A 24,565-nucleotide genomic window follows, 5' to 3' on the forward strand; every position below is an offset into this window, starting at 1 on the left:
TAATCATAAAAGTTATTGGGCAAGCTACTCATTTGACAGTTGAAACCCTTCAGCTGTATGATCATCTAGCCCTACATTCATCCCACTTGCCTTTTTTCTTTTTTTTAAGAGAGGGAGGCGGAGGGAGAGGGAGAGAGAATCTTAAACAGGCTTCATGCCCAGTGCAGAGCCCGACATGGGGCTCAATCTCACAACCCTGAGATCATACCTGAGCTGAAATCAAGAGTCGGATGCTTAACCAACTGAGCCACCCAGGTGTCCCCCACTTGCCTATTAAAGTTTAAATTTAAATATAAATTAATTAAATGTAAATAAGTAAAAATTTCATTCCTCAGCCACATTAGCCATGTTTCCAATGCTCAGTAGCCACATAGACTTCCCTCATCATTGACCTGCGTTCTGTCTTACACATTCTACCCAACGGTGCTAAACCATGGAGCTAATATAGAATATATTTAATTGTTCCTTTATATCCCAGCTTTTTAAGCTAAGCTACCACATTACCTATGAGTCCTTTCCTTCCCAGCTAAGCTTCCGCATTTCTTTCATTTGTTTTTCACATGAAATAATATGGTGAGAACGCCTCACTGTTTTAGTAATCATGTCAGAGGATGCAGATGAAGAAATCAGGAATTCATCTTAGAAAAGAGATAGTTCTGTTGAAACACCTTATAGAAGGGGGTAAATTTCTGCCCAATTGATATAAAGAACCTTTGAGCAGTTTAAACCGTCTGAAGTTTGAACATGCTGCTTTCTGGAGCTCCTTGTGCTGGTGGAGAGTCCAAATCTTTTGAGAATACCATAAAGCAGAAATCACAATTTGTTGAGAAAAAGGCAATAAAGCCAGTCCTTTATTACATATAAACTAAAGACATTCAGTTATTTAAGGCCAAATTCTTTTTTTTCTCAAGTGTATTACCTGTATATGGGACAGAGGTAAAGAGGAAAGAGAGGTGTGGAATAAGACAAAAAACATGTAGTCCTTAAGTTCAGCTATGCTACCCTACATCTCGTAGTTCACAGATTTCATATTACCCTTAAGAATTTTATAGTCTACTTGGAAAGTCTGCTTTTGTTTGTATTATGTTTTATGTAAATTAAATCAGGACCTTCTTGAAACATGAGGTATAAATATCTCCAATTATGAAAATGCAACTTAAAAATAAAGGCTGAAATATCACAGAGCAGCATGTGACAGTATGCCAAATGTGTGGAGTGGGCAGAGAGTAGTAACAACTTAGAAGAAAAATGTCCGGCTGATAGAGTTAAGTGTGCATTTGTAAAAGGTAGGATTTTAACCGAGCCTTAGAAGATGGGGGTTTTCATCAGGTGAAGGTGTGCTGCTTGGTGTGCCGCAGGCTGCAGATGTGGGGTAGGTGGGAGAGTGGGAGTGAAAGCCCAAGAAGACGACAGGTCAGTCATTTGTGGTAGGCCCAGCAGCCGGCTAGTAGAACAGTGTAAGGGGAGTGGGAGAAAGGCAGAGAAGGTTGGCTAAGGCTACAGAGTTTGGCCTTTTGGTCAGAGCTAGATTAGGTCTGTTGAGAAACAAAAGGTCTTGCAACCGGCCTTTCTGCTTGAGAGACCGCTCTTTAAATGTGTAGCTTCTTTTGATGATTCTGAAATGCGTGTCTAAACTACTATAACACTGTAAAAAGAGAGAAAAATGGTTTTATATTAATCAGACTATTTGGGCATTTATGCCCATTATTGTTTTCAACATCCTGCATTTTCTCAATAGAAATGAAAAAGAAAACATCTCGTTGAATGTAGTTGAATAAACTAACTGTAGAAGGTAAAAGTGCTTATTTTTCACATTTGTTTACTAACCTGTGATTATTGATTTTGAATGTTAAATGATTTAGGGCACATAATAACAGATAATACTAAATTCTAAAATTATGTATAACATTTCAACTAGTGATAAAGCCTAAATGAATGAAATCTGTGGGTAAAATAGTCTTAACATTTATCATTTGAAGTAATACTAAATAAAACTTGATAAATTATCTGTATAGTTGAATAACATTGTCTAATGAAACTTGAGTTCATTTCTTGGTCTGCTGTGTTCAGATTTACTTATTTTTTATATTTTTAAGTAATCGGAATGTTGGAATTTTAATTTAGGTGGTAAAACCAATCCCTATTAAAGGAGATGGTTCTGAAATTCACAACTTGGCAACTGAGTCTCAAGGAGAGGGCCCGGCGAGCACCACGTCACCCGCTCCCAAAGGCCGACGCAGTCCTTCTCCTAGCAGCTCCCCATCAGGTCGCACAGTGAAGTCGGAATCTCCGGGAGTTCGGAGAAAAAGAGTTTCCCCAGTGCCTGTAAGTTAACGTTTCAACAAGTATGTTCAGTTTCTACAATTTTTGGATACACTTATAACACAGAAAAGACTGGCTAGCCATCTGTTAGAGCAGCATTTCTCGAAGTGTGGTCCACAGACCCTTGGTTGGGGGACGAGAGCAGGTCCTGAGACCCTTGCTGTGGATCCATTAGATCAAAACAAATTTTGTAATAAAACTGAAATGTTATTTGCCTCTTTCACTGCATTAACATTTACAGTGGTCAGTAAAGCCGATGCATTCATCTAAATTAAACCTATGACAACAGAAATTGGGGTATTTTGGGCAGACATTTTCCTTAAGACGAGTTAAGTGAAGGAAGGAACTTCAAGAAAGACAACTGAAATGTTTTTTCACTAGTGAGATTAGAATTTTGGGAAACTCATATCCACCACTGTAAACTTGACAGTTTCCCAATACTTGAATTTTCTAACAAGATCAGTGATGTTATCAAATGTGATTTTTTTTTTTAACTGTCTCGCACAGTGAAATGTGTAAAACATTTGGGAAGTCTGCATAATTTGGTGAACCAGTATTTTCCCAATGACCAGTGCATTGATGTAACAAAGTCATCCTTAGATAAATGATCTATTTAAATTGTGTAAGACAGACCATCTGGATTTCCATGTGTAACAGTAGGAAGTTTGTTGATGTGGTTTCAGATTCCATATCACACTCTTCTTGGGACTAGTATCAAAGAAGAGTGTTCATAATTATTGGAAGAGTCTTCTAAAATACCTTTTCCAGCTGCATATATTTGTGAAGCCACATTTTCATGTACTTTAACCAAAAACATCATTATTACAGCAGACTCAATGCAGAAGCACAGATGAGAATCCAGTTGTCTTCTGTATTAAATCAGACATCAGAGAGATTTGTAAAATGATATGTGCTAACTTTCTGAGAGACAGAGAGAGAGAGAGAGACTTCTAGTGGCAGAATTGCAAGTTAAAATTTACTTTCTAAACTTGAAGAGCAAAGAGCAAATGAGTGGGTGGTAGAATGATTAAGATCATGACCAGAAGGAGGAGATTTTGTTTTCCTCTCATCAGTATATAAATCCTTCCAGAAGAAAATTTGAAGTAAATTTTTCTACATTAAAGTCCAAGATACCCAACAGTATCTATTGGCTCTATGTTGACACATTTAAATGAGCTATTTTTTTTTTTATTTTTTATTTTTTTATTTTTATTTTTTTTTAAACATTTTATTTATTTATTTGACAGAGATAGAGACAGCCAGCGAGAGAGGGAACACAAGCAAGGGGAGCGGGAGAGGAAGAAGCAGGCTCATAGCTGAAGAGCCTGATGTGGGGCTCGATCCCATAACGCCGGGATCACGCCCTGAGCCGAAGGCAGACGCTTAACCACTGTGCCACCCAGGCGCCCCTATTTTTTTTTTTAAACTTAAAACAACAACAATCTTGTTATTGCTCATGAATCTGCAAATTAGGTGGGGCTTAGCAGGAATGACTTCTGTCTGTTCCCCATGGTATCTGCTGAAGCTGGGATATCCAAGTTGCTTCTTCCTCACTCACGTGTCTGGTGCTTCAACTGATATGGCACAACCATTGGAGGCTGTTGGCATCTCTTCCTCATAGCATGGAAGTTGGGCTGCAACACCCAAGTTTTGCAGGCTAGGAGAGAGCATGGAACAGATTCTCTTTCTCTGTCCTTAGAGGGAATCCTGCTGACACCTGCTCTTGAACTTCTAGCCTCTGGAACTACAAAACAAATTTCTCTTAAGCCAAAAAAAAAAAAAAAAAAAAGAAAAGAAAAGAAAAAAAAAGCTGCCTCATTTCCTAATGACTTATTGCCCAAAAGTAGTTACATGCTAGTTGCAAATCCAGAATCAGTGGGGGGGGGGGGGAACTACACAAGGGTATAAAACACTGGGAGGTGTGGTTTATAGGGGCTATCAAAATATAAAAGTCTACCACAAGTATATACAGAATTGCATTTCCCCTTCCCTCCCCCACTTTAGGATATATGTTAGTGAAAGTTACCCCTCATTCTTTTTAACACCAAGTCAGCATTTCATTATCTGGATAAATCAGTTTATTTAATGAACTGCATACACTAATGGACATGTATATTCCTTCTTTTCATTACTAAAAAACAGTCCTGCAAAAATACTTTTCATGCACCCATCATTTTACACATCTGTGAGCATATCCATGGTCTGAATACTTAGGTCATATAGCATGTACGTGTGTACTTGTTTTTTCTTTTACTTTTTAATAACTGCCTATTAAATAATGGCTGGATTGAGATACAATTCCTATACTGTACAATTCACCTGTTTAAATTGTACTGTTCATTCGCTTTTGGTCTATTCAGAGTTGTGGCCATCACTACAGTCAACTTCAAAACATTTTCATCACCCCAAAAAGAAGCCCCAGACCATTAGCAGTCTCTGTCCAGCCCTAGGCAACCATTAATCTACTTTCTTAGTCTATGCGTAATTTGCCTATTCTGATTATTTCATAAACAGTAAATGGAATCATGTACTATATGTGGTGTTTTGTTACTGGTTTCTCTCACCTACCATCATGTTTTCAAGGTTCATTCATGGTATAACTTGTATCAGTACCCCATTTGTTTTTCTTTGTTTTTTCTGGGGATCTTTTCCCCACAAAATGTGTTTATCAGTGTGTGCATTGCTTTTTCCCATGCACATACATATATTAACACAAAAATATTAGCTATGCCGTATCATTCTTGTTTTGTTTGTTTAACATTCAAAATTAATTTCTGATTGACCCAATTCTCTGTAATTCTGTTTGGAAGTACTCCATTTTTAATTATAGAATAACATTCTTTTGTATGGATATACACATTTGATTTATCCATTCGTTAGTTGATGGACGTCTGAGTTGTTTCCACTCTTTGGTTATTATGAGTAATGCTGTTGAGAACATTTAGTATGAATCTGTGTACATATCTTTTCACTTCTCTTGGGCTTATACCTGGAAGTGGAATTGCTGGCTCATGTTTTCCAAACCAGCTGTACCATTTTATTTTCCCACCAGAACTGTATGAAGGTTCTAATCCTTCATGTTCTCACCAACATTTATTATCTTTAACAATTAAACTAGGCATCAGAAAGAACTAGAATTTCCACTGCGTGTTGATAGAAAGACCAAGTTCTAGGGGAATCAATGGCGTGAAATGAGTGATCTATATCACCTTCACCACACGAGATTTAGCCTTCAGTAAAACATCTTAATCTGGGGAACGTCACTTGCCATTAGTTCTCTACAGCGTACCACGGGCGGAATTCCACGGTGGTGTTTATGCACTACCAGTTGCAAAAAAGCATTTAGTAACACCTTAAGTGGAAGCCAGGAAATCGGATGTTTGATTTTTGTCACTAGAAACAAGTCATTTTGCTTGCTTATGGATGAATTTTTATGCTTTTAATCTTCGTTTACATAATTCTTTTCAAAGAACTCAAATATTTACATTTTGTAAAATTACCACATGGTTGTCTTACTCAGCCAAATATTTATCATTAGTTATAAGGTTGACTGAGATTTTAGAAGTTTACTTGGGATGCATATGTTAGATAAAAAGCATTTGCAAAACGCATTTTGTCCCATTATATTTTGGGGCATTTTTTCAGAATATAAAATGCCACATGGCCTTCTGGTATAACCCTTTTTAGGTAATTGTTTCTTATCAAGAAGTAAGCAATTTACCTAATACAGAAACAATGCTGTGAAGTTTCAGAGTGGGCGAATCACACCACCTCGAAGAGCCCCTTCACCGGATGGCTTCTCACCATACAGCCCTGAGGAGACAAACCGCCGTGTAAACAAAGTTATGCGGGCCAGGCTGTACTTACTGCAACAAATAGGACCCAACTCTTTCCTGATTGGAGGAGACAGCCCAGATAATAAATACCGGGTGTTTATCGGGCCTCAGGTAGGGTTTTTCACCATTTTACATCTTATAAGTATCTGGTATTAACTCAAATGTAGGTACTACAACATTCTTAAATTTAGATCAGTTAATTCTCTTTAGTTAACTAAACTGAATTTAAAATATATTTTGGGCTAATAAACATTTTTATTTAATGTATTTTTAACAGTCTCTAATATGACTCAATATACTTTAGAATACAAATTTAATAAATTCACCAAAAATGAGAGATTAAGTCACGGTGTAGACTTTTCCTACATATCCTTATATATCTAAGAGTAATGAAGCAAATTAATAGAAACTTTGTTAAACTTGGAAATATAAAAAAAAGTGATCTTAGGAATTCTAATAGAACCACAGATTTATTACCCTAGGTTCTCTTTTAACTCTTTAGAACTGCAGCTGTGGGCGTGGAACATTTTGTATTCATCTGTTGTTTGTTATGCTTCGGGTGTTTCAACTAGAACCTTCAGACCCGATGTTATGGAGAAAAACTTTAAAGAATTTTGAGGTAATTTTTAATAAATGCTTTAGAGTAAAATTGCTAACACATTTTTATGGCTCATTCCTGACAATTTTCCATGAGCTCTAAATTTAAATAGACAGTGGTCACTTTGAAGGTGTGAAGATATTTAAGAATTATTTGAGGCTTATCTTTTATAATCCTTTGACTAATTAGTTTTTTCTTCCAGATCGAAAAGAAAGTAAACACTGACCTGCAGTAAAAAATATTGTCCTTAGTAAGCTATATATATTCTTATTTTTGAAGCTCCTAAATTAGCTTGTGAAAAATTTATGAAAAAAAAGTTCAACCTCTAGAACTCTTTATATGTATATTATGGCACAAATATCATTGTTACTATCTTTTTTCAATGTTAGGTTGAAAGTTTGTTCCAGAAATATCACAGTAGGCGTAGCTCAAGGATCAAAGCTCCATCTCGTAACACCATCCAGAAGTTTGTTTCACGCATGTCAAATTCTCATACATTGTCATCATCTAGTACTTCTACATCTAGTTCAGAAAACAGGTTAGTACTTTTTAAGGAATTAAAAGCATTAATCCACTGTTACTTTTTAATTTTAGAGGTAATTTTTTATATCTACTTGTTAAGTTCTTCTAAAATAATTTACATACTGAATCTTGGCTTTGAAGTTAAAATCAGGGGTAAACAATATCAAAGGTCTTCTGGGTATGTGTGTGTATACACACATATATGCATACATACATATGGACTTTACATCCTGAAAAACTACACTGTTGAAAAATGGCACCTTAAAAATCAGAATATAATTGTCATTCCATAAGAATCAGGTGGCAAGTATAAAATATAAGGGGCTACTGTTTATCAATCATTACTTTTTGCCAAGCACCTAATATGGTGTCTCATTCTGTTCATATACCAACCTCATTACGTAGGTTTTATCACTCTTTTGCAGACAATGAAGCTGAGGCACTGTGTAAAAAATATGTCTTTAGTTCTTTTATAAACAGATTATATACAAGCCAAAGTGGTATTCCAAAATCACTTTCCAATGTAGGCTCTTTAAATTGTATGAATGACATCACTACTTCTTTCATAGATATCTTCATAGAATCCTCATTACTGGCTGTTCTACTTGTGAGAACACAAGGATGCTCTTCTAAACAGACTAATCATTTGTAATTAAGAGATACAGTAGCCATTAATCAGTTATTTAAAATCTGCAGCGCTTCTCAAACTCTTCCATTGCCTAGCTGGTTGTTAATAAGAATGAACACGTAATGCTGAAGGATCTGAGATATAGCCCAAAATGACAGGTGTGAAAAAAATTCTCATGTGAATCTTCTTTCTTTACCAAGTTCTTTATTGGGTTTCTTCATTGGTTTTAATGTAAAAATGAGTTTCTTAAATTACTCCAGAAAGGAATGCTGCTTCTCTGAAAAGGGCACCTCCTATATGTTCCTGAGGCACCTGTTCAAGAAGCACTAGTCTAAGTGATTGAGTCCCATCTTCATCCCAGCAATTTTTTTAAGTATTATTACTACTTCACAATTCATGAAGAAAAGAAAGTAATCAGGTCAAGGGATCTGTGAAGAAAAGAAAGGAGACACCTAAGGGAAAAATAAATGTTTAAATTTTCTTATTTTTGATTAAATGATTTGGGAATTAGAGATTTCTAGTATACATGGTTCAGTGATAACTCTGAAGCCAAAAGAGGTCATGCAGCTCAGTTGAGCAAAGGCAGAACCAGAACCTTACTCCTTATCTCTTCTAAATAGATGAAATAATGAGCTTCATTTCTTGAGCTTCCTGACCCAAACTTACTCTGGAGCCATTCTCCTTGTGATTCACAAGAAATGTTTAAAACTGGGTAGCCATAGTTGAAAGTTTCTCTCTAAAAAACGAGGATACTGTCCAAATATGGGCTGGCCATAATATGGAGGTTTTATTAATTCATTTGGATTAATGTATCCGTGGGGGGAACCACTGAAGCTGTCATCTTGATAAACTGAGCTTATACTGTGTAGGTAAGTAGGTTAATGTTTCATGTAATCACAAATTTTTATATTTAAAGACTATAATTAAAAAAAATACAGAAAATTTGTCTGGAGACCTGATTGCATTGTGTTAATATTAATTTATATATGAAACAACAAAAGCCAGAATTGGGACAAATTGAATATACTTTAAAAACTTTACCCCCCCCCAAAAAAAAAAAAAAGCTATAAACAGGAACCTAAGGCCCTAGTACATAAATGGGCAAAGGGCATGAAGAGAATATTCACAAAAGAATTTCAAAAGGCTAACAAACATGAAAATGGTTTAGTTAACATAATAACCAAGGAAATGGTCATGAAAAAAAAAAGATACCAAATATATTTAGATAATTAGTAGAGACTTTGTCATGAGACAATTCAGTTCTTGTACAAGGATTTGCTTCACTGTTTGTCAAGTTCTGTAGTCTTTCTGGAAAAAAATAATGTGGTTTTTTAAATGTTTATATTTGTTGATGCAGTAAATGTACTTTCCTTGACAAAAAATTTTAATCTGAGAAATGCACAAGATTTATATATATGACCCTCTGTCATAGTATTATGGAAAAAATTGAGAACAGCTTAAATATCCAGCAAGGGAATGGCTAAAGTATACCCATATTAGGAACAGTTCATGCAGCTATTAAAATTACGCTTCTGGGGCGCCTGGGTGGCTCAGTTGGTTAAGCATCCGACTCTTGAATTCAGCTCAGGTCATGATCTCAGTATTGTGAGATTGAGCCCTCTCTCAGGCTCTGAGCTCATCAGGGAGTCTGCTGCAGATTCTTTCCAGTTTTTACTGCCCCTTCCCCTGTTGGCGCTTGCTGTCTTGTGCTTTTTCTCTCAAATAAATAAGTAAATCTTTATGCTTCTGAAGAATACTGAATGGCATGAAACAAAATCCAGGTTATAATACTGCATGTTATGTCTGAACCCAATCTTTATATATAAAGGTATTGTGAGTACATACATAATGAGTAAGAATTTTAATGGTTATTAATAGGTGGCATTATTATGGGTGACTTTTTTATACTTTAAATACTTTGGGCTTTAAGGTTTATCAGGTCTGGGCTTTAAGGTTTATCAGGTCTCTGTCACAACTACTCACCTCTCTCTGCCCTTGTAGTTGAAATAGCCATAGAGGATAAGTGAATGAATGGGTGTGGCTGTGTTCCAATAAAACTTTATTTACAAAAGCTGGAACAGGCTAATTTGATCCCCTTGTAGTATGCTAACCCCTGCTCTCAAGTGACTTCTGAAAAAATTGTTATAAAGGAAATGTGAAACAAAGAAGAGGTGGGCACAAAAATGTTTCTACCGGTTTCTTAAAATGTGAAAGTACAGAAACAATTCATGTCCAACAATAAATGGATGCCAAAGTCAGAAAAGCGTTTGAGTAATAAGCTGTATGTGCAGTTGGACTACATTTTGGAATTTTATTTTTTTCTTCTAAGTCATTTGAATAAGCTATTTTTGGTGTAATTTGAAAGTTACTTGACCTGGGATCATCTCTGCCATTAATATTTCTTATCACAGATTGTTGTACAAATCATTTCTGCCATGTTTCTGTTCATTTTTGTCATTACCGCATGCATATTTTGACAGCACTTCCCCATTCCACATAGCTCCATAATTATGAAAAGAGATAAAGCAAAGGGGCAGATAATCAGGAGGGAAAGAGACTAGTATGTCCACCTTCACCTCAGGAATCATGCATAATGACTTTTTGGACCTGTTTGTTCAGCTTTTATGAAAGTTTTTAAAGAAAACTGTTACCTTGCTTTCATTCAGACCTGTTTTTCAGGAATTATAGCTTAAGGTCGTAGAAGTGTAATATTAGGTCCAAAGAAAAGCGTGAACTTAGTAGACTCGAATTTGTTGGGGTAGGTAGATTATGAAATATTCTTCTCAAAGCCTACCGCACACTGATTTTTATGGTCTTTGGCAACTTATTTAACATCTCAGAACCTAGTCTGTATATTGTAATGGAAATATTGTTACTGATTTTTAAAAGCCACTCATGACATTGTGAAGGTTCAACCAAAATTTATAAAATATAAAACAAAACTTCTCTCGCCAGTCTGGGCTGCGTACAAAATAACCCGTTAACAGTTTAATACAACTTTCAAAAATTAAATAAAGGAAATAAAACTCTTCCTCACATTGTTTTTTTATACACACACACACCCTCCTCAATAATTCTCTCATTTTTGTTTTTTAAACAAATATAAAAGTCATGCTTTATATTTTGATCTGAAACTTGATTTTTTTTAAACTTTAGATACCAGGACCATTTTCCTGAGTCAGTACAAAAATATCCACTACTTTCTTTTCATGGCTGTATAAGATTATGTAGATATACCACAATTTATTTTGCCATTGCCATAATTAAGACATCTAGTACACCTAATTTTTTCCCTATTAATGCAGTAAATTTTCTTTGTTTATATATTCCAAATAACTCCGTAGGATGGCATCCTAGAAAATAGGTTTTTTAGGTCATGCATATGTACATTAAATAATTTAAGAAATACTAGCACATTCCTTTCCAAAAATTTCAGTTTTTACTCCTACCAGTAGTATATATGAGAACTTGTTTTCCTGTGCCAATATCAAGGCCAGATGTTACCAACCTAAATTTTGTCAATCAGGTTATTAAAAAAAAAAGATACAGTTTCATTAATATGCATTTTGTACTTCGTTTTTCATAATTGGCTATTTGTATTTTTCATTTCAATTTCCTCTTTATCTTTGTTGCCCATTTTACTATTGAATTATTAGTATTTTTCTTACTGATTTTTTAAAAGCACTTTGTGTATTAAGAATATTCAGGTATATACAGTATACTTCAAATATACACAATAAAGTTGCAATTTTGCCATAAATTGGAATCATTCTGTAAGAATTAGAATTCTGTCATGCTGTCTTTTTTTTTTCACTATATAGTATATTGTGGATGTCTGTCATTATTTATGAATGTCTTAGATCCTTTGTAAAAGCTTTACAGTGTGTGGGTGTACTTTTTTTTTAACCTTTTGATGTTCATTTGGTTGTTTTTTTTCTTTATGCTAAATACTGCAGTGAACATTCTTTTGTGTGTGTCTGTGTGTGTGTGTATGCTTATTATTTTGTCTCTTTATTTCCTTATGATATATTCCTAGAAGTCTAGTTGAAAGGGTTTGCTTATTAACAGTGTGACATATGTTTCTAGCTTAGTTTCTAGGAAAGTTGGACCAGTTTATGGACCCCCAAAAAGTACCTGTGATGGGCCTTCAAACTTACATGGAATAGATGAGCTCTAAGGTCCTTTCCAATAATTGAAATCTTGAAACTATTGGCATGTCGCATCTTTGTAGTCAAACCTTAAAACAGTTTGTTTAAAAAGTACAACAGCAGAATTGTGGAGCTACAGAGGTCTCTAAGATTGTACTTCCTATACTGAATTGTATCTATAGCAAGGAAAGGTTAACTCATACCCACAATCTATAAATACTAGTGGTACGAATCTTATTTAAAATTACTGTATAGTAGTAGGAGAAAAAAATATTTCTCAAATAGTTCTACAGAAGATGCTCCTAACAAGAATTTCTAATTAGTTTTTTCATATTGTAAAGAATCCAAAATTGTTTTAGCTATGGTGTTAATTCTGTATTATATTCTTTAGCATTTAATGCTTTTCTTTCCCTTTCCTCATAGTATAAAAGATGAGGAGGAACAGATGTGTCCTATTTGCTTGCTGGGCATGCTTGATGAAGAGAGTCTCACCGTGTGCGAAGACGGCTGCAGGAACAAGCTACATCACCACTGCATGTCAATCTGTATGTGGCTCTTCTTCTCCCTGTGCTTCCTCAGCACAGTTACTCTAGGAGTCAACTGTATTATCTAGGATTTTAACATGACTTTGGGGAGCCTGGGGAGAGAAGAAAAGAAGTATATCTAGGCCCTTAAGTAAAGTTTTCAACGAATTGGAGTTTAGGATCTGTTAGGAGATGAGCTTTGTGAGCGAAGAAATGTAACACAGTGTGATACATGTAGTAATGGAAGGCATGCACAGAATTAAAAACATAATTCTGGTCTGGAAGGCATTAGTGGAGGTGAGGAGGTAGAAGAAGACCTGGGCAGGCATGACAGGATAACATGAAAGCACGTTTTGGAATGACATTATCAGGTAATCAAGTGGGCAGAATGTTTAAAAAATAGTTTGCAAAATACATGTTGTAACTTAAAAAAAATAGCATTTGCAAAAGGTACGCACATCAGAATAATTTTACATCCTCTGTTTGCCTGCTTCTAGGTAAATACATCAAATTATTTTTTGAGGTTCCTTCGATATAAACCTATACTAGCCATTAGCAGCAATTATTATATATAGTTATTTAATGTTAAGCATTTATATATTTTTTAAGTTTTTTTCCTTTAATTTTTCAGGGGCAGAAGAATGTAGAAGAAATAGAGAACCTTTAATATGTCCCCTTTGTAGGTCTAAGTGGAGATCTCATGATTTCTATAGGTAACGATTTTGAATTAATGATTTGGATATGTTTAATAAAAAATAAAAATGTTCTCAAAGTGTTCTTTAAATCTTCTAACAAGATTTGGTTAATTTTTCATTTAGCCACGAGTTGTCAAGCCCCGTGGATTCCCCTTCTTCCCTGAGAGCTGCACAGCAGCAAACCATACAGCAGCAGCCTTTGGCTGGATCACAACGAAGGAGTCAGGAGAGCAATTTTAACCTTACTCATTATGGAGCTCAGCAGATTCCTCCTGCTTACAAAGATTTAGCTGAGCCATGGATTCAGGTAAGTTCTTAGTCTTCATTTCTCAAATAAGCCTTTATAGACCAATTAATGTAGCTATCTCCCAGTTGTTGATAACTTAAAGTACTTTCGCTTGCCTCCCTCATGACTGATAATTGGATTGAAAATTCTACCTCTGGTGTTAACACTCTTATTATAGAGTTTAAACTTTGAAAATTCTTGGAGTCTCACCTCCCATCGCTAGAAAAATCGCTTTCTGAACCATCAGACATCAGGATTATCTAGGGATAGACACTAGACTTCTTCAGTGCTAACTTGTTCAAATGTTTCATCCCACTTCTAAGAATTTCTGTCATTTTTCTTCTTTATTACCATTTAAACTCAACTTCTCTTTTCTGTATCCTCATGGCATATAGTAGGTGCTTAATAATTGCTGAGTGGATGAATAAGGGGAAAAAATGTAGGTTTTTTTACTTATATTAGCCATTTTTATTTGTAATTGTAAGGACAGTTTCTGTTTTTACTTTCTCTTCTGATGAAATGTGTTTTCTTCCTCAGTAAATCGGAATTTCTATTGGTTGGTTGGATTCTAGTAATTTTCTTTGTTGTTGCCTGCTTACTATTATTTTTTAAGAATGTAGCATCCCAAACTAAACAATGTCTCCAGTAGACAGTAGTGAAGTAAAATGTTTTCAATAATCTGTTAAATTCTGTTTAATACTATTAAATTTGTAAACAAACTCATTCAGCTCATGTCATTAGGATTTCCTTTTTCTTTTTATGACTATTATAGTCCTGCAGCTTTTGAATTCTCTTTTCTCAGCATGTAAGTAACCTATCCTGAATCTAATAAAATTTGCAAAATTAATAAACATACCTTATTTCTTTTATCTGATTCATTAATGGTACTGCACATAGGCCCTCACCTGCCCCCTCACGAGCCGTCAAAAGAACTCTCAGAGTTGATACTTAGGAGCTACTGGATGCCATTCTTTCAAGGCAGTGGTGTAGTGAGTTGTGCTTAAGCTTTAGGCTGGAGTACGCTATCTACTCCTAGTATTTTATTAAGGATATGATATAAAACAATTAAGACTTAGGTCATGGTATGCTATTTAACACTGCATGCCGGGCATATAAGATGACCATATTCTAGTTGATTTATTCTCCTTTACTGTCACCTTGTAACAGAACACACTTAAGTAAGTCATCATTTATTTGCCCTAAAATTGTGTTTATTCATCTCTAAAATTCAGAAATTTTTCATATGGTAAGTTACCTTAGGTTTTAAGTTTACTTTTAGCTAATTGGCCCATAATGTCAAGACCATGTACCCTTTCCTTTATTTAGTGACTCTTGGTCTTTACAGGCTTCGTGATTTGCTGATTTGAACACGAGTTTTTTTCTTTTTCCTTTAGAATTTTTCACCCCTTTGTTATAGTTCCAACTATTTTGTTGAGGGTTTTTTTTTTTTTCTTTAACCTTTTTCTGCAAGACAAAATCACTTTAAAAGTTTTTAACTTACCACTGTCATTTGTAAGAAAAATACTCTGTATCTCTTGGACACTCCAGTGCCTTTTTTGATTTGGCTTTATCTTGCTTCAGTTTTTTCTCTGTAACTACCTTAATACAAATACAAAGTTGGGGTTCTTTACAGATTTTTTTGTCATAAGCATAAGAGTACAGAAACATATACATATCCATCTAATTACTTAATGGAGTTCACTCTTAATTTTATTTGAGCTAATAAATGTTAAGGAGTTTGGATAATTACCAATTCAACTTAAATATAAAATTCCTCCTTCTGATTTTTAAGTGGCTGGACATAATTTCAAATTATGTGGATTGGTGAGATTTAAGAAATGTCCACAACTTTCCTTTAGTAATCAAAAATCATGCTTATTTTCAAATACTTGAGGTTCATCAGTTTTTCTCCATATTGAATTCATTGTGTTTGTTTGACTATAGGTATTTGGAATGGAACTCGTTGGCTGCTTATTTTCTAGAAACTGGAATGTAAGAGAGATGGCTCTCAGGCGTCTTTCCCACGATGTTAGTGGGGCTCTGCTATTGGCAAATGGGGAGAGCACTGGAAATTCTGGGAGCAACGGTAGAAGCAGCCCGAGTGCTGGAGCCAGCAGTGGGTCTTCCCAGACCAGTATCTCAGGAGACGTGGTAGAGGCATGCTGCAACGTTTTGTCCATGGTCTGTGGTGACCCTGTCTACAAAGTGTACGTTGCTGCTTTAGTAAGTAGCTTTATTACATAACCAAAGCATTATGGGTGGGTTTTTTGTTTTGTTTGTTTTGGGTTTTTTTGTTTTTTTTTTTTTTTAGAACTTATAGATGTCACTCCTAAGATCCAGTGAAACTACTTTACCTGATTTAATTTTGGAAAATCCAAATTTTTATTCCATAATCCCAAGAAATTTCAATTTTCCATTTAATCTCTTCATTTGGATTTTACTTGTTTTAATCTATTCAGGTTTTCTTATATACTGTTTACTTTTCTCCCCTAAAATAGCCATGTCTTGCTATTCATATCTTTAAATTTTCCTTACATCTTACACATGATCAAATTAAAAATGCTTAATGGGATAGCAAGTGATCATAGTTACTTTGATTTTTTAAAAATTTGATATTAGGCATTAAGGAGAACTGATTATTAATAAACATTGTTGTATGGAAATTCAGGATCCTCTTCACAGAGGAGGGTTCCATGACATAGATGACTGAGTTGTTTTTCTAATTGAAACTATTAGAAGTTGTCTTTCATGAGCGGGATGAAATGATGAGGTTGTTATTTAATTTGTAATTTTGGAGGCTACTTTCTCCATTCTGAGTATACATATCTTTAGAACAGGGTTTCTCAACCTCAACACTGTTGACATTGAGCCAGATAATTATTTGTTGGGCGCAAGGGTGCGGGCTTGTGCGCTGCAGGATGTCCAGCAGCATCCCTGGCCTCTACCCACTAGATACTAGTAGCAAACCCCCCCTCCCCTTCCCACCTCCTTCATGACAACCAAGAATGTCTCCAGGCATTGCTGAGTGTCCCCTCAGGGTCAGAATTGCCCCAGTTCACAACCACTGCTTTAGAATAATTCTTACCTAATTCGTTTTCTAAAACTCATTAATCTCTCTGCTTCCACTCTTGGTCTTTTTCCAATCCATCCTGTAACAACTATGCCCAATGAATCTTCTTTTTGAGAGGTAGTATAGACTGATGGGTATGAATATGAATTTGGAGTCAGAACTGAGTGATGTCATAATTTATCATCTTAGCTAGGATACTTGAATAATCTGCTAGTTAACTGGGACTAGCCCAGGCAGGCTGAACATAAGGTCAAGATTATAGAGACCTTGATTCAAATTCTCGTTCTTCCATTTGCTAGCAGTGTGACTTTAGGACTCATTAAATTTCAGCTTTCTCACATATAAAATAATGAAAATATTACCTCTTAGGTTTGAAGTGAGATTGTATAAAACCTCTAGCCGTAATGTCTGTGACATTTTAAGAACACTGACTATATAGTAGCCATCAGTATTCCTTGAAGACCACTTTGATTATTCCCTAGGTTAGAAACCCTTAGAGGGGGCGCCTGGGTGGCTCAGTCGTTAAGTGTCTGCCTTCGGCTCAGGGCGTGATCCCGGCGTTCTGGGATCGAGCCCCACATCAGGCTCCTCGGCTGGGAGCCTGCTTCTTCCTCTGCCACTCCCCCCGCTTGTGTTCCCTCTCTCGCTGGCTTTCTCTCTCTGTCAAATAAATAAACAAAATCTTTAAAAAAAAAAAAAAAAAAAAAAAACCCTTAGAGGATTCTGTTGCTTTAGCAGCATTTCCAAAAGCATATTCCATGGCAGTTTGGCAGGATTATGAAAACTTCCCCTGAAGAAAGAGTTCTGTGTTTGGTTAAAATTGATGAACAATGAATTACATGAGTTAACTGGGTCTGTTCACTGCAAGGGAACCTTAACCTTCAGTAAGCTAATGTACTTTAGGAATTTATAAGAGCAAGAAGTACAATGCATTATTTCCCAAATCTATCTTACCATGGTCTGTATTTTCATGTAGAATATCCAGGGACCACGGTACTATAAAGATCAATGTACTTAGCCCAACTTTTAACCTCTTTCTCTTACTATTTTCCAACACGAACCTTCAGGCATACTTGGTTGTTCAATGTACTACCTTACTGTCTGGTTGTTTCTTCTTAATTTCAGATGGTTTCCCGTCTAGTTTGTGAGCTGTGAAGGGACTCTGAGAATCATACTATATTCTGATTCCTCTATAATTACTTAGCGTGCCATGCACAGTGGAGGCAGAAATGGCTCCTTCCCTTAAAGCTCTCCATTCTCTTTCTCCCTTTCTTTTTGTCCTTCCTGTCCCCACCCCCCCACCACCATATATAATTCTTTGCTGAACCATTTGAGAGTTATTTGCAGGCATCACGACCTGACATTTCAGCTCAAATATTTTGGTGTATGTCTTTTAAGAAGGGATACATTCTTCTGTATAACCACAATGCAATCAGCAGACTCAGGAACTTTAGTGTTAATAACAATATTGTGTACTTATGAAGTCCATATTCAGATATCTCCAATTGTTGCAGCAGCGTCCTTTACATCTAAGCCACAGACTTTACTCAGTTTTCACTAGTTTTTCCATTGATGTCTTTTTTCTGTTTTAGGATCCAGTCCAGAAATTCACATTGCATTTAGTTACCATGCTACCTTCATCTCTTCCCATCTGTGATGGTTCCTCAGTCTTTCCTTGTCTTGGATACATCTTGACACTTTGAAAGTGGCCCCTTAGTTTGAAGAATGTCCCTCAATTTGGGTTTATCTGATATTTTCTCATGATTTGCTTGAGTTTATTTTTCATAAGAATACGAGAGGCAATGTGCCATTCTTAGTGCACTGTATCAAGGGGTACGTGATGTGTCTTCTTACTGGTGATGCTGTCTTTCATCATTTGGTTAAGGTGATGTCTGTCAGGTTTCTTGCTATAAAATTACTATTAATAAATGTGTTGGGGGAGATACTTTGAGGCTAAGTGAATATCCTCTGTTTCTGTTAAGAATTTTGCCCACTGATTTAAGCATTTGTCAGTGGATCTTGCCTACAGCAGTTATTATTATGGTGTTTTAATGGTGATTTTCTATTTCCCTCATTCCTTCTATATTAATTAATTGGAATTCTTCTATCAAAAGGAACTGTCTCTTCTCCCATTTATGTATTTATTCAGTTTTTAAAATTTATACCAATATAGGATGATGGGTATTTATTTTCATCTGTGCATTATAATCCAGTACTATCATCATTTAATTTGTTGCTTTTGTTACTCCAGCTTTGGCCATTAGCAGCTCTTTTTTAACTTCTCATTTTGAAATTCATACTTCAAAAATTGCAGAAATAGTTCAGAGAGTTTCTCTGTACCCCATCTATTTATTCATTCATTTATTAGTATCAGTATGGATTCATGGATTATTTTATTTATGGGTTATAATCCTTTTCTATCATTATTTATTTTATTAAATGGTCTCAGATGCTTTTCAGATGCCAGGGTCTCTGATGCTTTTCAAATACAGTTAAACTGACCTTCAGTTTTTTCCTCCCAGAAAACGTTGAGAGCCATGCTAGTATATACTCCTTGCCATAGTTTGGCAGAAAGAATCAAACTGCAGAGACTTCTCCGGCCTGTTGTAGACACCATCCTAGTGAAGTGTGCAGATGCCAATAGGTAAGGCCCTATTGATGAACTGCTTCAAACCCTCTTATATTAAAAGCCTAGCAACAAGCCTCACACCTGGTGAGTATTTGATTCATGTTTATTAAATGAGGCTTTGAATATTGTTTTCTAATATGAGATTTGAAATTAAAATGTAACACTTAAAGCTGTTGAACACTAGGGAGAAGGACTAATGACAAGTAAAAACCAGGCTAACAAACTGCATGGGTAACTGTATTACTGTGTTGTGATTGACTTTCTTTTATCTTAAAGTAATATTATTAATCTCAAATCCAGTTGAAAGAGCAGTAGGTGTTATATACATAATCTCATTTTAGAGACTGAGTTATGCAAGATAGGAACCAATAACATCATTGCACCTGCTTAAAAAAAAAACCATTCCATATTTGCTGTGTAATGGAATTGTACTCTATGACAGTTTATACTTAAAAACAAACAAAAAAACAGCAACAAATCCCATATAGCCCTGCAGTATCCTTAAAAACTGACAAGAACAAGAATAATGCTAATTGGAGGGGTAGGGATAGTCAGGTAGAGAAGTGAGGCATGACTGTAGTAAAAAAAAAAAAAAAAAAAAAGCTCAAACTGTGCTTTTAGGAGACCAGTGCTCCACCCACTGCTTTCGTGGGCACAGCTATCGCCAGAGGTTGGACGGCATTCTTGCCACTTCATGTCCTGCCCATCTCAGGGGAGGAAGCACTGAGTCTCCCTTGTTGTGCCCATTTGGAGCTTGCTCCGCCCAACTTTTGTCTTCCTTCCTAAGTCACATGATGTAGTTTATAGGTCTGTAGCCGGTCTCAAAAACTAGGTGCTTAGATTTGACTTGCTTCTCATTTCATGAAGACTGTCCTCCGCCTCCATTGTTTTCTCTACACAAGCCTCTGGATTGAAAGTATTAGAGTTGTCTTGTTGCTTAGAGAGAATACTATAATACCTGAACAACATTAGGCAAATTAACAAGTAAAATTTGTAAAATGTATAGAAAAATTATGTAGTTTTTCAGGATTAGAGCACATATTTTTCTGAGCACTTCATTGCTTTTGTGGCATTTGTTGTATTGTGTGCTTTCCCAAATACTAAAATTAGGTTTGTTTACCTGGTGCCTTCAATGACAGAACATTATAAAAAAATACAGTAGAGATTTTAAGGTATTTGCAACCCACTCAGTCTATATAAAAAAATATAAAGTTTTGGATGGGAAGATTTTGTTTTTAATGCAAGAGATTCTTACTGAAAATTCAGAAATCAAAACGAGTCTTCTTTTTAATTTTAATGAAATAATCAAAATATGCCTTTTATCTGGTTTGCTATTTAAATTAGTATTTGCTCTCTCAGAGCCACTAGTAACAATTCTGTGCTTAACACAAATGAGGTAAAATTTATGAAATTAGACCTTAAATAATGAATATTATTATTTGTAGGGACATTGTTAATGTGATTTTAGTGGTGGAAAAGCAAACACTTATGGAAACTTTTACCCATCTTTTCACATAGCATTACATTACTATTGTCCTTTTAATGTGTATTTTATCTAAGATCCAAGTCTGACATTTCTTCTTTCATTTTTAGTCGTACAAGTCAGCTGTCTATATCAACACTGTTGGAATTATGCAAAGGCCAAGCAGGAGAGTTGGCAGTTGGCAGAGAAATACTTAAAGCTGGTAATAACTTTTTACTTAATAATAATATAGCAGGTCTTAACCATTTTCCCTCGCCGACTGTCTAATCCTGTAATCTCTGATAGGGCAGTTGTATACAGGGTTTTGTCCCTTTGGCACAGAGGAGGGGGCAGAGGGAGAGGGAAGAGACTCCTTGCTGAGCACAGAGCCAGACAGCCAAAATCAAGAGTTGGCCATTTAACTGACTGAGCCACCCAAACAACCCCTAAGAAATTCATCTTGGCATTACGCTATCTTGATGTTTTGCTTTATTAGATTTTAATATCATTGTTTTTCAATTATTTTTGCTTTCCTTTTCATAGGATCCATTGGTATTGGTGGTATTGATTATGTCTTAAGTTGTATTCTTGGAAACCAAACAGAATCAAACAACTGGCAAGAACTTCTGGGTCGCCTCTGTCTTATAGACAGACTGCTGTTGGAATTTCCTGCTGAATTTTACCCTCATATTGTCAGTACTGATGTTTCACAAGCTGAGCCTGTTGAAGTCAGGTAATTTTTCTTCTGCAAATATATTACTTTGTTCTTCCTTTCTACTCCATCCCCACCCCTCTAAGAAAGACACATTTTAGATTCATGAAAGACTCAGAAGTTACAGAGCATATATAGGTTACTAATACCTTAATCTTTGATTGACATAAAAACCTCAAGTCTAGGCCATGTAATTAAAAATTTATAGATCCTTTGTTCTGAAATGACTTTTTTTAAATGTATAAGCTGTAAATTAGTACCTTTTTATTTGCATATATTTTGCAGTAATTTTGACTTGTCTAGTAATTGAATGTGTTTGTTTTTCTTTCAGGTATAAAAAGCTGCTGTCCCTTTTAACCTTTGCTTTGCAGTCCATTGATAATTCCCACTCAATGGTTGGTAAACTCTCCCGGAGGATATATTTGAGTTCTGCAAGAATGGTTACTGCAGTACCCCACGTATTTTCAAAACTATTAGAAATGCTGAATGTTTCCAGTTCCACTCATTTTACCAGGATGCGTCGTCGTCTGATGGCTATTGCAGATGAGGTGGAAATTGCTGAGGCCATCCAGCTGGGCGTAGGAGACACTTTGGATGGTCGACATGACAGCTTTTTGCAGGCATCTGTCCCTACCAGCTATCCAGAAACCACAGAGAACAGCTCCCTTGAGCGCACAGACCATTTAGAGAAAACTGGAAAAGGACTGTGTGCTACAAAACTTAGTGCCAATTTGGAGGACATTACTGACAGACTGGGCAGCATTTCAGTAGGACTTCCCAGTTCAACAACAATAGAGCAACCAAAGCCAATGGTTCAAACAAAAGGCAGACCCCACAGTCAGTGTTTGAACACCTCTCCTTTATCTCATCATTCCCCATTAATGTTTCCACACTTGTCAACTCCTTCTTCATCTGCCCCCTCTGCACCAACTGGCACTGGAACAGATGTCTCTAAGCATAGACCTCAGGGATTCATTCCCTGCAAAATACCTTCGCCATCTCCTCAAACACAGCGCAAGTTTTCTCTACAGTTCCAGAGAAACTGTTCTGAAAACAGAGACTCAGATAAACTTTCCCCCATCTTTACTCAGTCAAGACCCCTGCCCTCTAGTAATATACACAGGCCAAAGCCATCTCGACCTATCCCAGGTAATACAAGTAAACAGGGAGATGCCTCAAAGAACAGCATGACACTTGATCTGAACAGTACTGCCCAATGTGATGACAGCTTTGGCAGCAGCAGCAACAGCAGTAATGCTGTCATACCCAGTGATGAGACAGTGTTCACCCCAGTAGAAGAGAAATGCAGATTAGATGTCAATACAGAGCTCAACTCCAGTATTGAGGACCTTCTTGAAGCATCTATGCCTTCAAGTGACACAACAGTAACTTTTAAGTCAGAAGTTGCTGTACTCTCTCCTGAAAAGGATGAAAATGATGATACCTACAAAGATGATGTGAATCATAATCAGAAATGCAAAGAAAAGATGGAAGCTGAAGAAGAAGCAGCTTTAGCAATTGCCATGGCAATGTCAGCGTCTCAGGATGCCCTTCCCATAGTTCCTCAACTACAAGTTGAAAATGGAGAAGATATCATCATCATTCAACAGGATGTAAGTATAGTCTTGAAGAGATTAGTTTCCTTGGACCAAGCTAAAAGAAATCTAACTCAGAAATGATGCTTTTCACATGAGTTAATCATGAGAAGCAGTTTTTCACATAGAATTAGCAGTTTTGTATCATTGCTTTGACCACAAACACTACTTGCCTATTTCAAAGGCATTTCTGGTTGCTTCTGTAATGGGTGATCACTTCTGCGTTTGACATTGGTCATCAACACTGTGCCTTCAGAGGTCAACTTTATAGGTGGTCTGGGAAGCCAGACTGAACAAGAATAATATTTTGCCAGGCTAATTTTACAGACTCTTGCGCTTTTAACTTAACAGTAAAAAGATTGCTTTCATTTAATACGTAGACACCAGAAACTCTACCAGGACATACCAAAGCAAAACAGCCTTACAGAGAAGACACTGAATGGCTGAAAGGTCAGCAGATAGGCCTTGGAGCATTTTCTTCCTGTTACCAGGCTCAAGATGTGGGAACTGGAACTTTAATGGCTGTTAAACAGGTAAATATCTAGTGAGCACATAAAAGACTTAAATTATAAAAATGAAGCATGAGTAAATAAGAAAAATAAAGGATATGTCCCTGTGTGTATATGCTTTAGTTCTCAGAAACCTAAATTTCAGAGTAAATACTGCCAAAGCATCACGAATTCTAATGAAAAGCTGAAGCATGATTATTTTAATGAGCTGTAGAAATGACCCTTGAAAGTATAGTGTTGAAGCATGATTATTTTAAGATGCAACATCACGATGGGCCTTATAGAGGTTTTTGGATTTTGTTTGTGCTTTTTATAAACAAGAGTTACGGTTCCATACTCCTTTTAGCAGTGTTACCAGTGTAGCATCATCTTGGGAACTGTAGTTTACTTTTTATAATGAGCATGCTTATCAAGATAAGAAAAGAATAAAGCTTTCATTTTTAAATTATGTTGGTTCTTCTCTGAATAGGCTTTTCTCATTCTATCTTTAGACAGTGTTGGAGGATTGGCTACATCCCAGTTTTTTCCCTTTTCCCGACACTTCACTGCTTCTTAAGCTAGACTCTCTTTTCTAAGAGTTTGACTTGGTTTTTTATAAAGTATCTAAATGGCATCCATGAGCATAAATGCCAACTCCTGTCAATCTATAAACTGATTGGAATTTGTCCATTTTAGATCAGATTGTTAGTGAAAATTGTAAATAGAAATTTATCAGAATTCAAAACTTTGTAAACGTGGTTATTGAAACAGGTGACATATGTCAGAAATACATCTTCTGAGCAAGAAGAAGTAGTGGAAGCATTAAGAGAAGAGATCAGAATGATGAGCCATTTGAATCATCCCAACATCATTAGGATGTTGGGAGCCACATGTGAGAAGAGCAATTACAATCTCTTCATCGAATGGATGGCAGGTATGTTCCTGTTTTAAATCGCCAGTAACAGTACAGGAATTTAACCTTCTGGCTGATACTAAATTTAGGAAAAAACAGTTTAATGAACACTTATTTTTAATAAGTAGCTTGAATTT

At 35.9% G+C, this 24,565-nt stretch overlaps 1 protein-coding gene and 1 long non-coding RNA gene across 5 annotated transcripts in view; one reads left to right on the forward strand and one right to left on the reverse strand.

Moving 5' to 3' along the window:
• MAP3K1 (mitogen-activated protein kinase kinase kinase 1) overlaps positions 1–24,565 on the forward strand; it is a 73,230-nt gene that overhangs the window by 41,544 nt on the left and 7,121 nt on the right. For all 3 annotated transcript variants that reach the window (XM_026498939.4, XM_044384179.3, XM_044384180.3), the window contains exons 3-16: positions 2,125–2,325; positions 6,069–6,269; positions 6,661–6,777; positions 7,146–7,294; positions 12,478–12,599; positions 13,210–13,291; positions 13,397–13,580; positions 15,504–15,782; positions 19,152–19,273; positions 20,852–20,943; positions 21,264–21,453; positions 21,764–23,045; positions 23,408–23,560; positions 24,287–24,449. In XM_026498939.4, coding sequence (XP_026354724.1) covers positions 2,125–2,325; positions 6,069–6,269; positions 6,661–6,777; positions 7,146–7,294; positions 12,478–12,599; positions 13,210–13,291; positions 13,397–13,580; positions 15,504–15,782; positions 19,152–19,273; positions 20,852–20,943; positions 21,264–21,453; positions 21,764–23,045; positions 23,408–23,560; positions 24,287–24,449 — 3,337 coding nt within the window. The remainder of the gene's footprint in view (positions 1–2,124; positions 2,326–6,068; positions 6,270–6,660; positions 6,778–7,145; positions 7,295–12,477; positions 12,600–13,209; positions 13,292–13,396; positions 13,581–15,503; positions 15,783–19,151; positions 19,274–20,851; positions 20,944–21,263; positions 21,454–21,763; positions 23,046–23,407; positions 23,561–24,286; positions 24,450–24,565) is intronic.
• Positions 3,704–24,565, reverse strand: part of LOC113255321 (uncharacterized) — a 66,019-nt gene continuing 45,157 nt past the window's right edge. For both annotated transcript variants that reach the window (XR_008957457.1, XR_003316248.4), the window contains 2 exons: positions 6,044–6,135; positions 3,704–4,066 (listed from right to left, as the gene is read on the reverse strand). This is a non-coding gene — a long non-coding RNA (uncharacterized LOC113255321). The remainder of the gene's footprint in view (positions 4,067–6,043; positions 6,136–24,565) is intronic.

This window comes from Ursus arctos, unplaced genomic scaffold (assembly GCF_023065955.2).
Source record: "Ursus arctos isolate Adak ecotype North America unplaced genomic scaffold, UrsArc2.0 scaffold_5, whole genome shotgun sequence".
NCBI lineage: Eukaryota > Metazoa > Chordata > Mammalia > Carnivora > Ursidae > Ursus > Ursus arctos.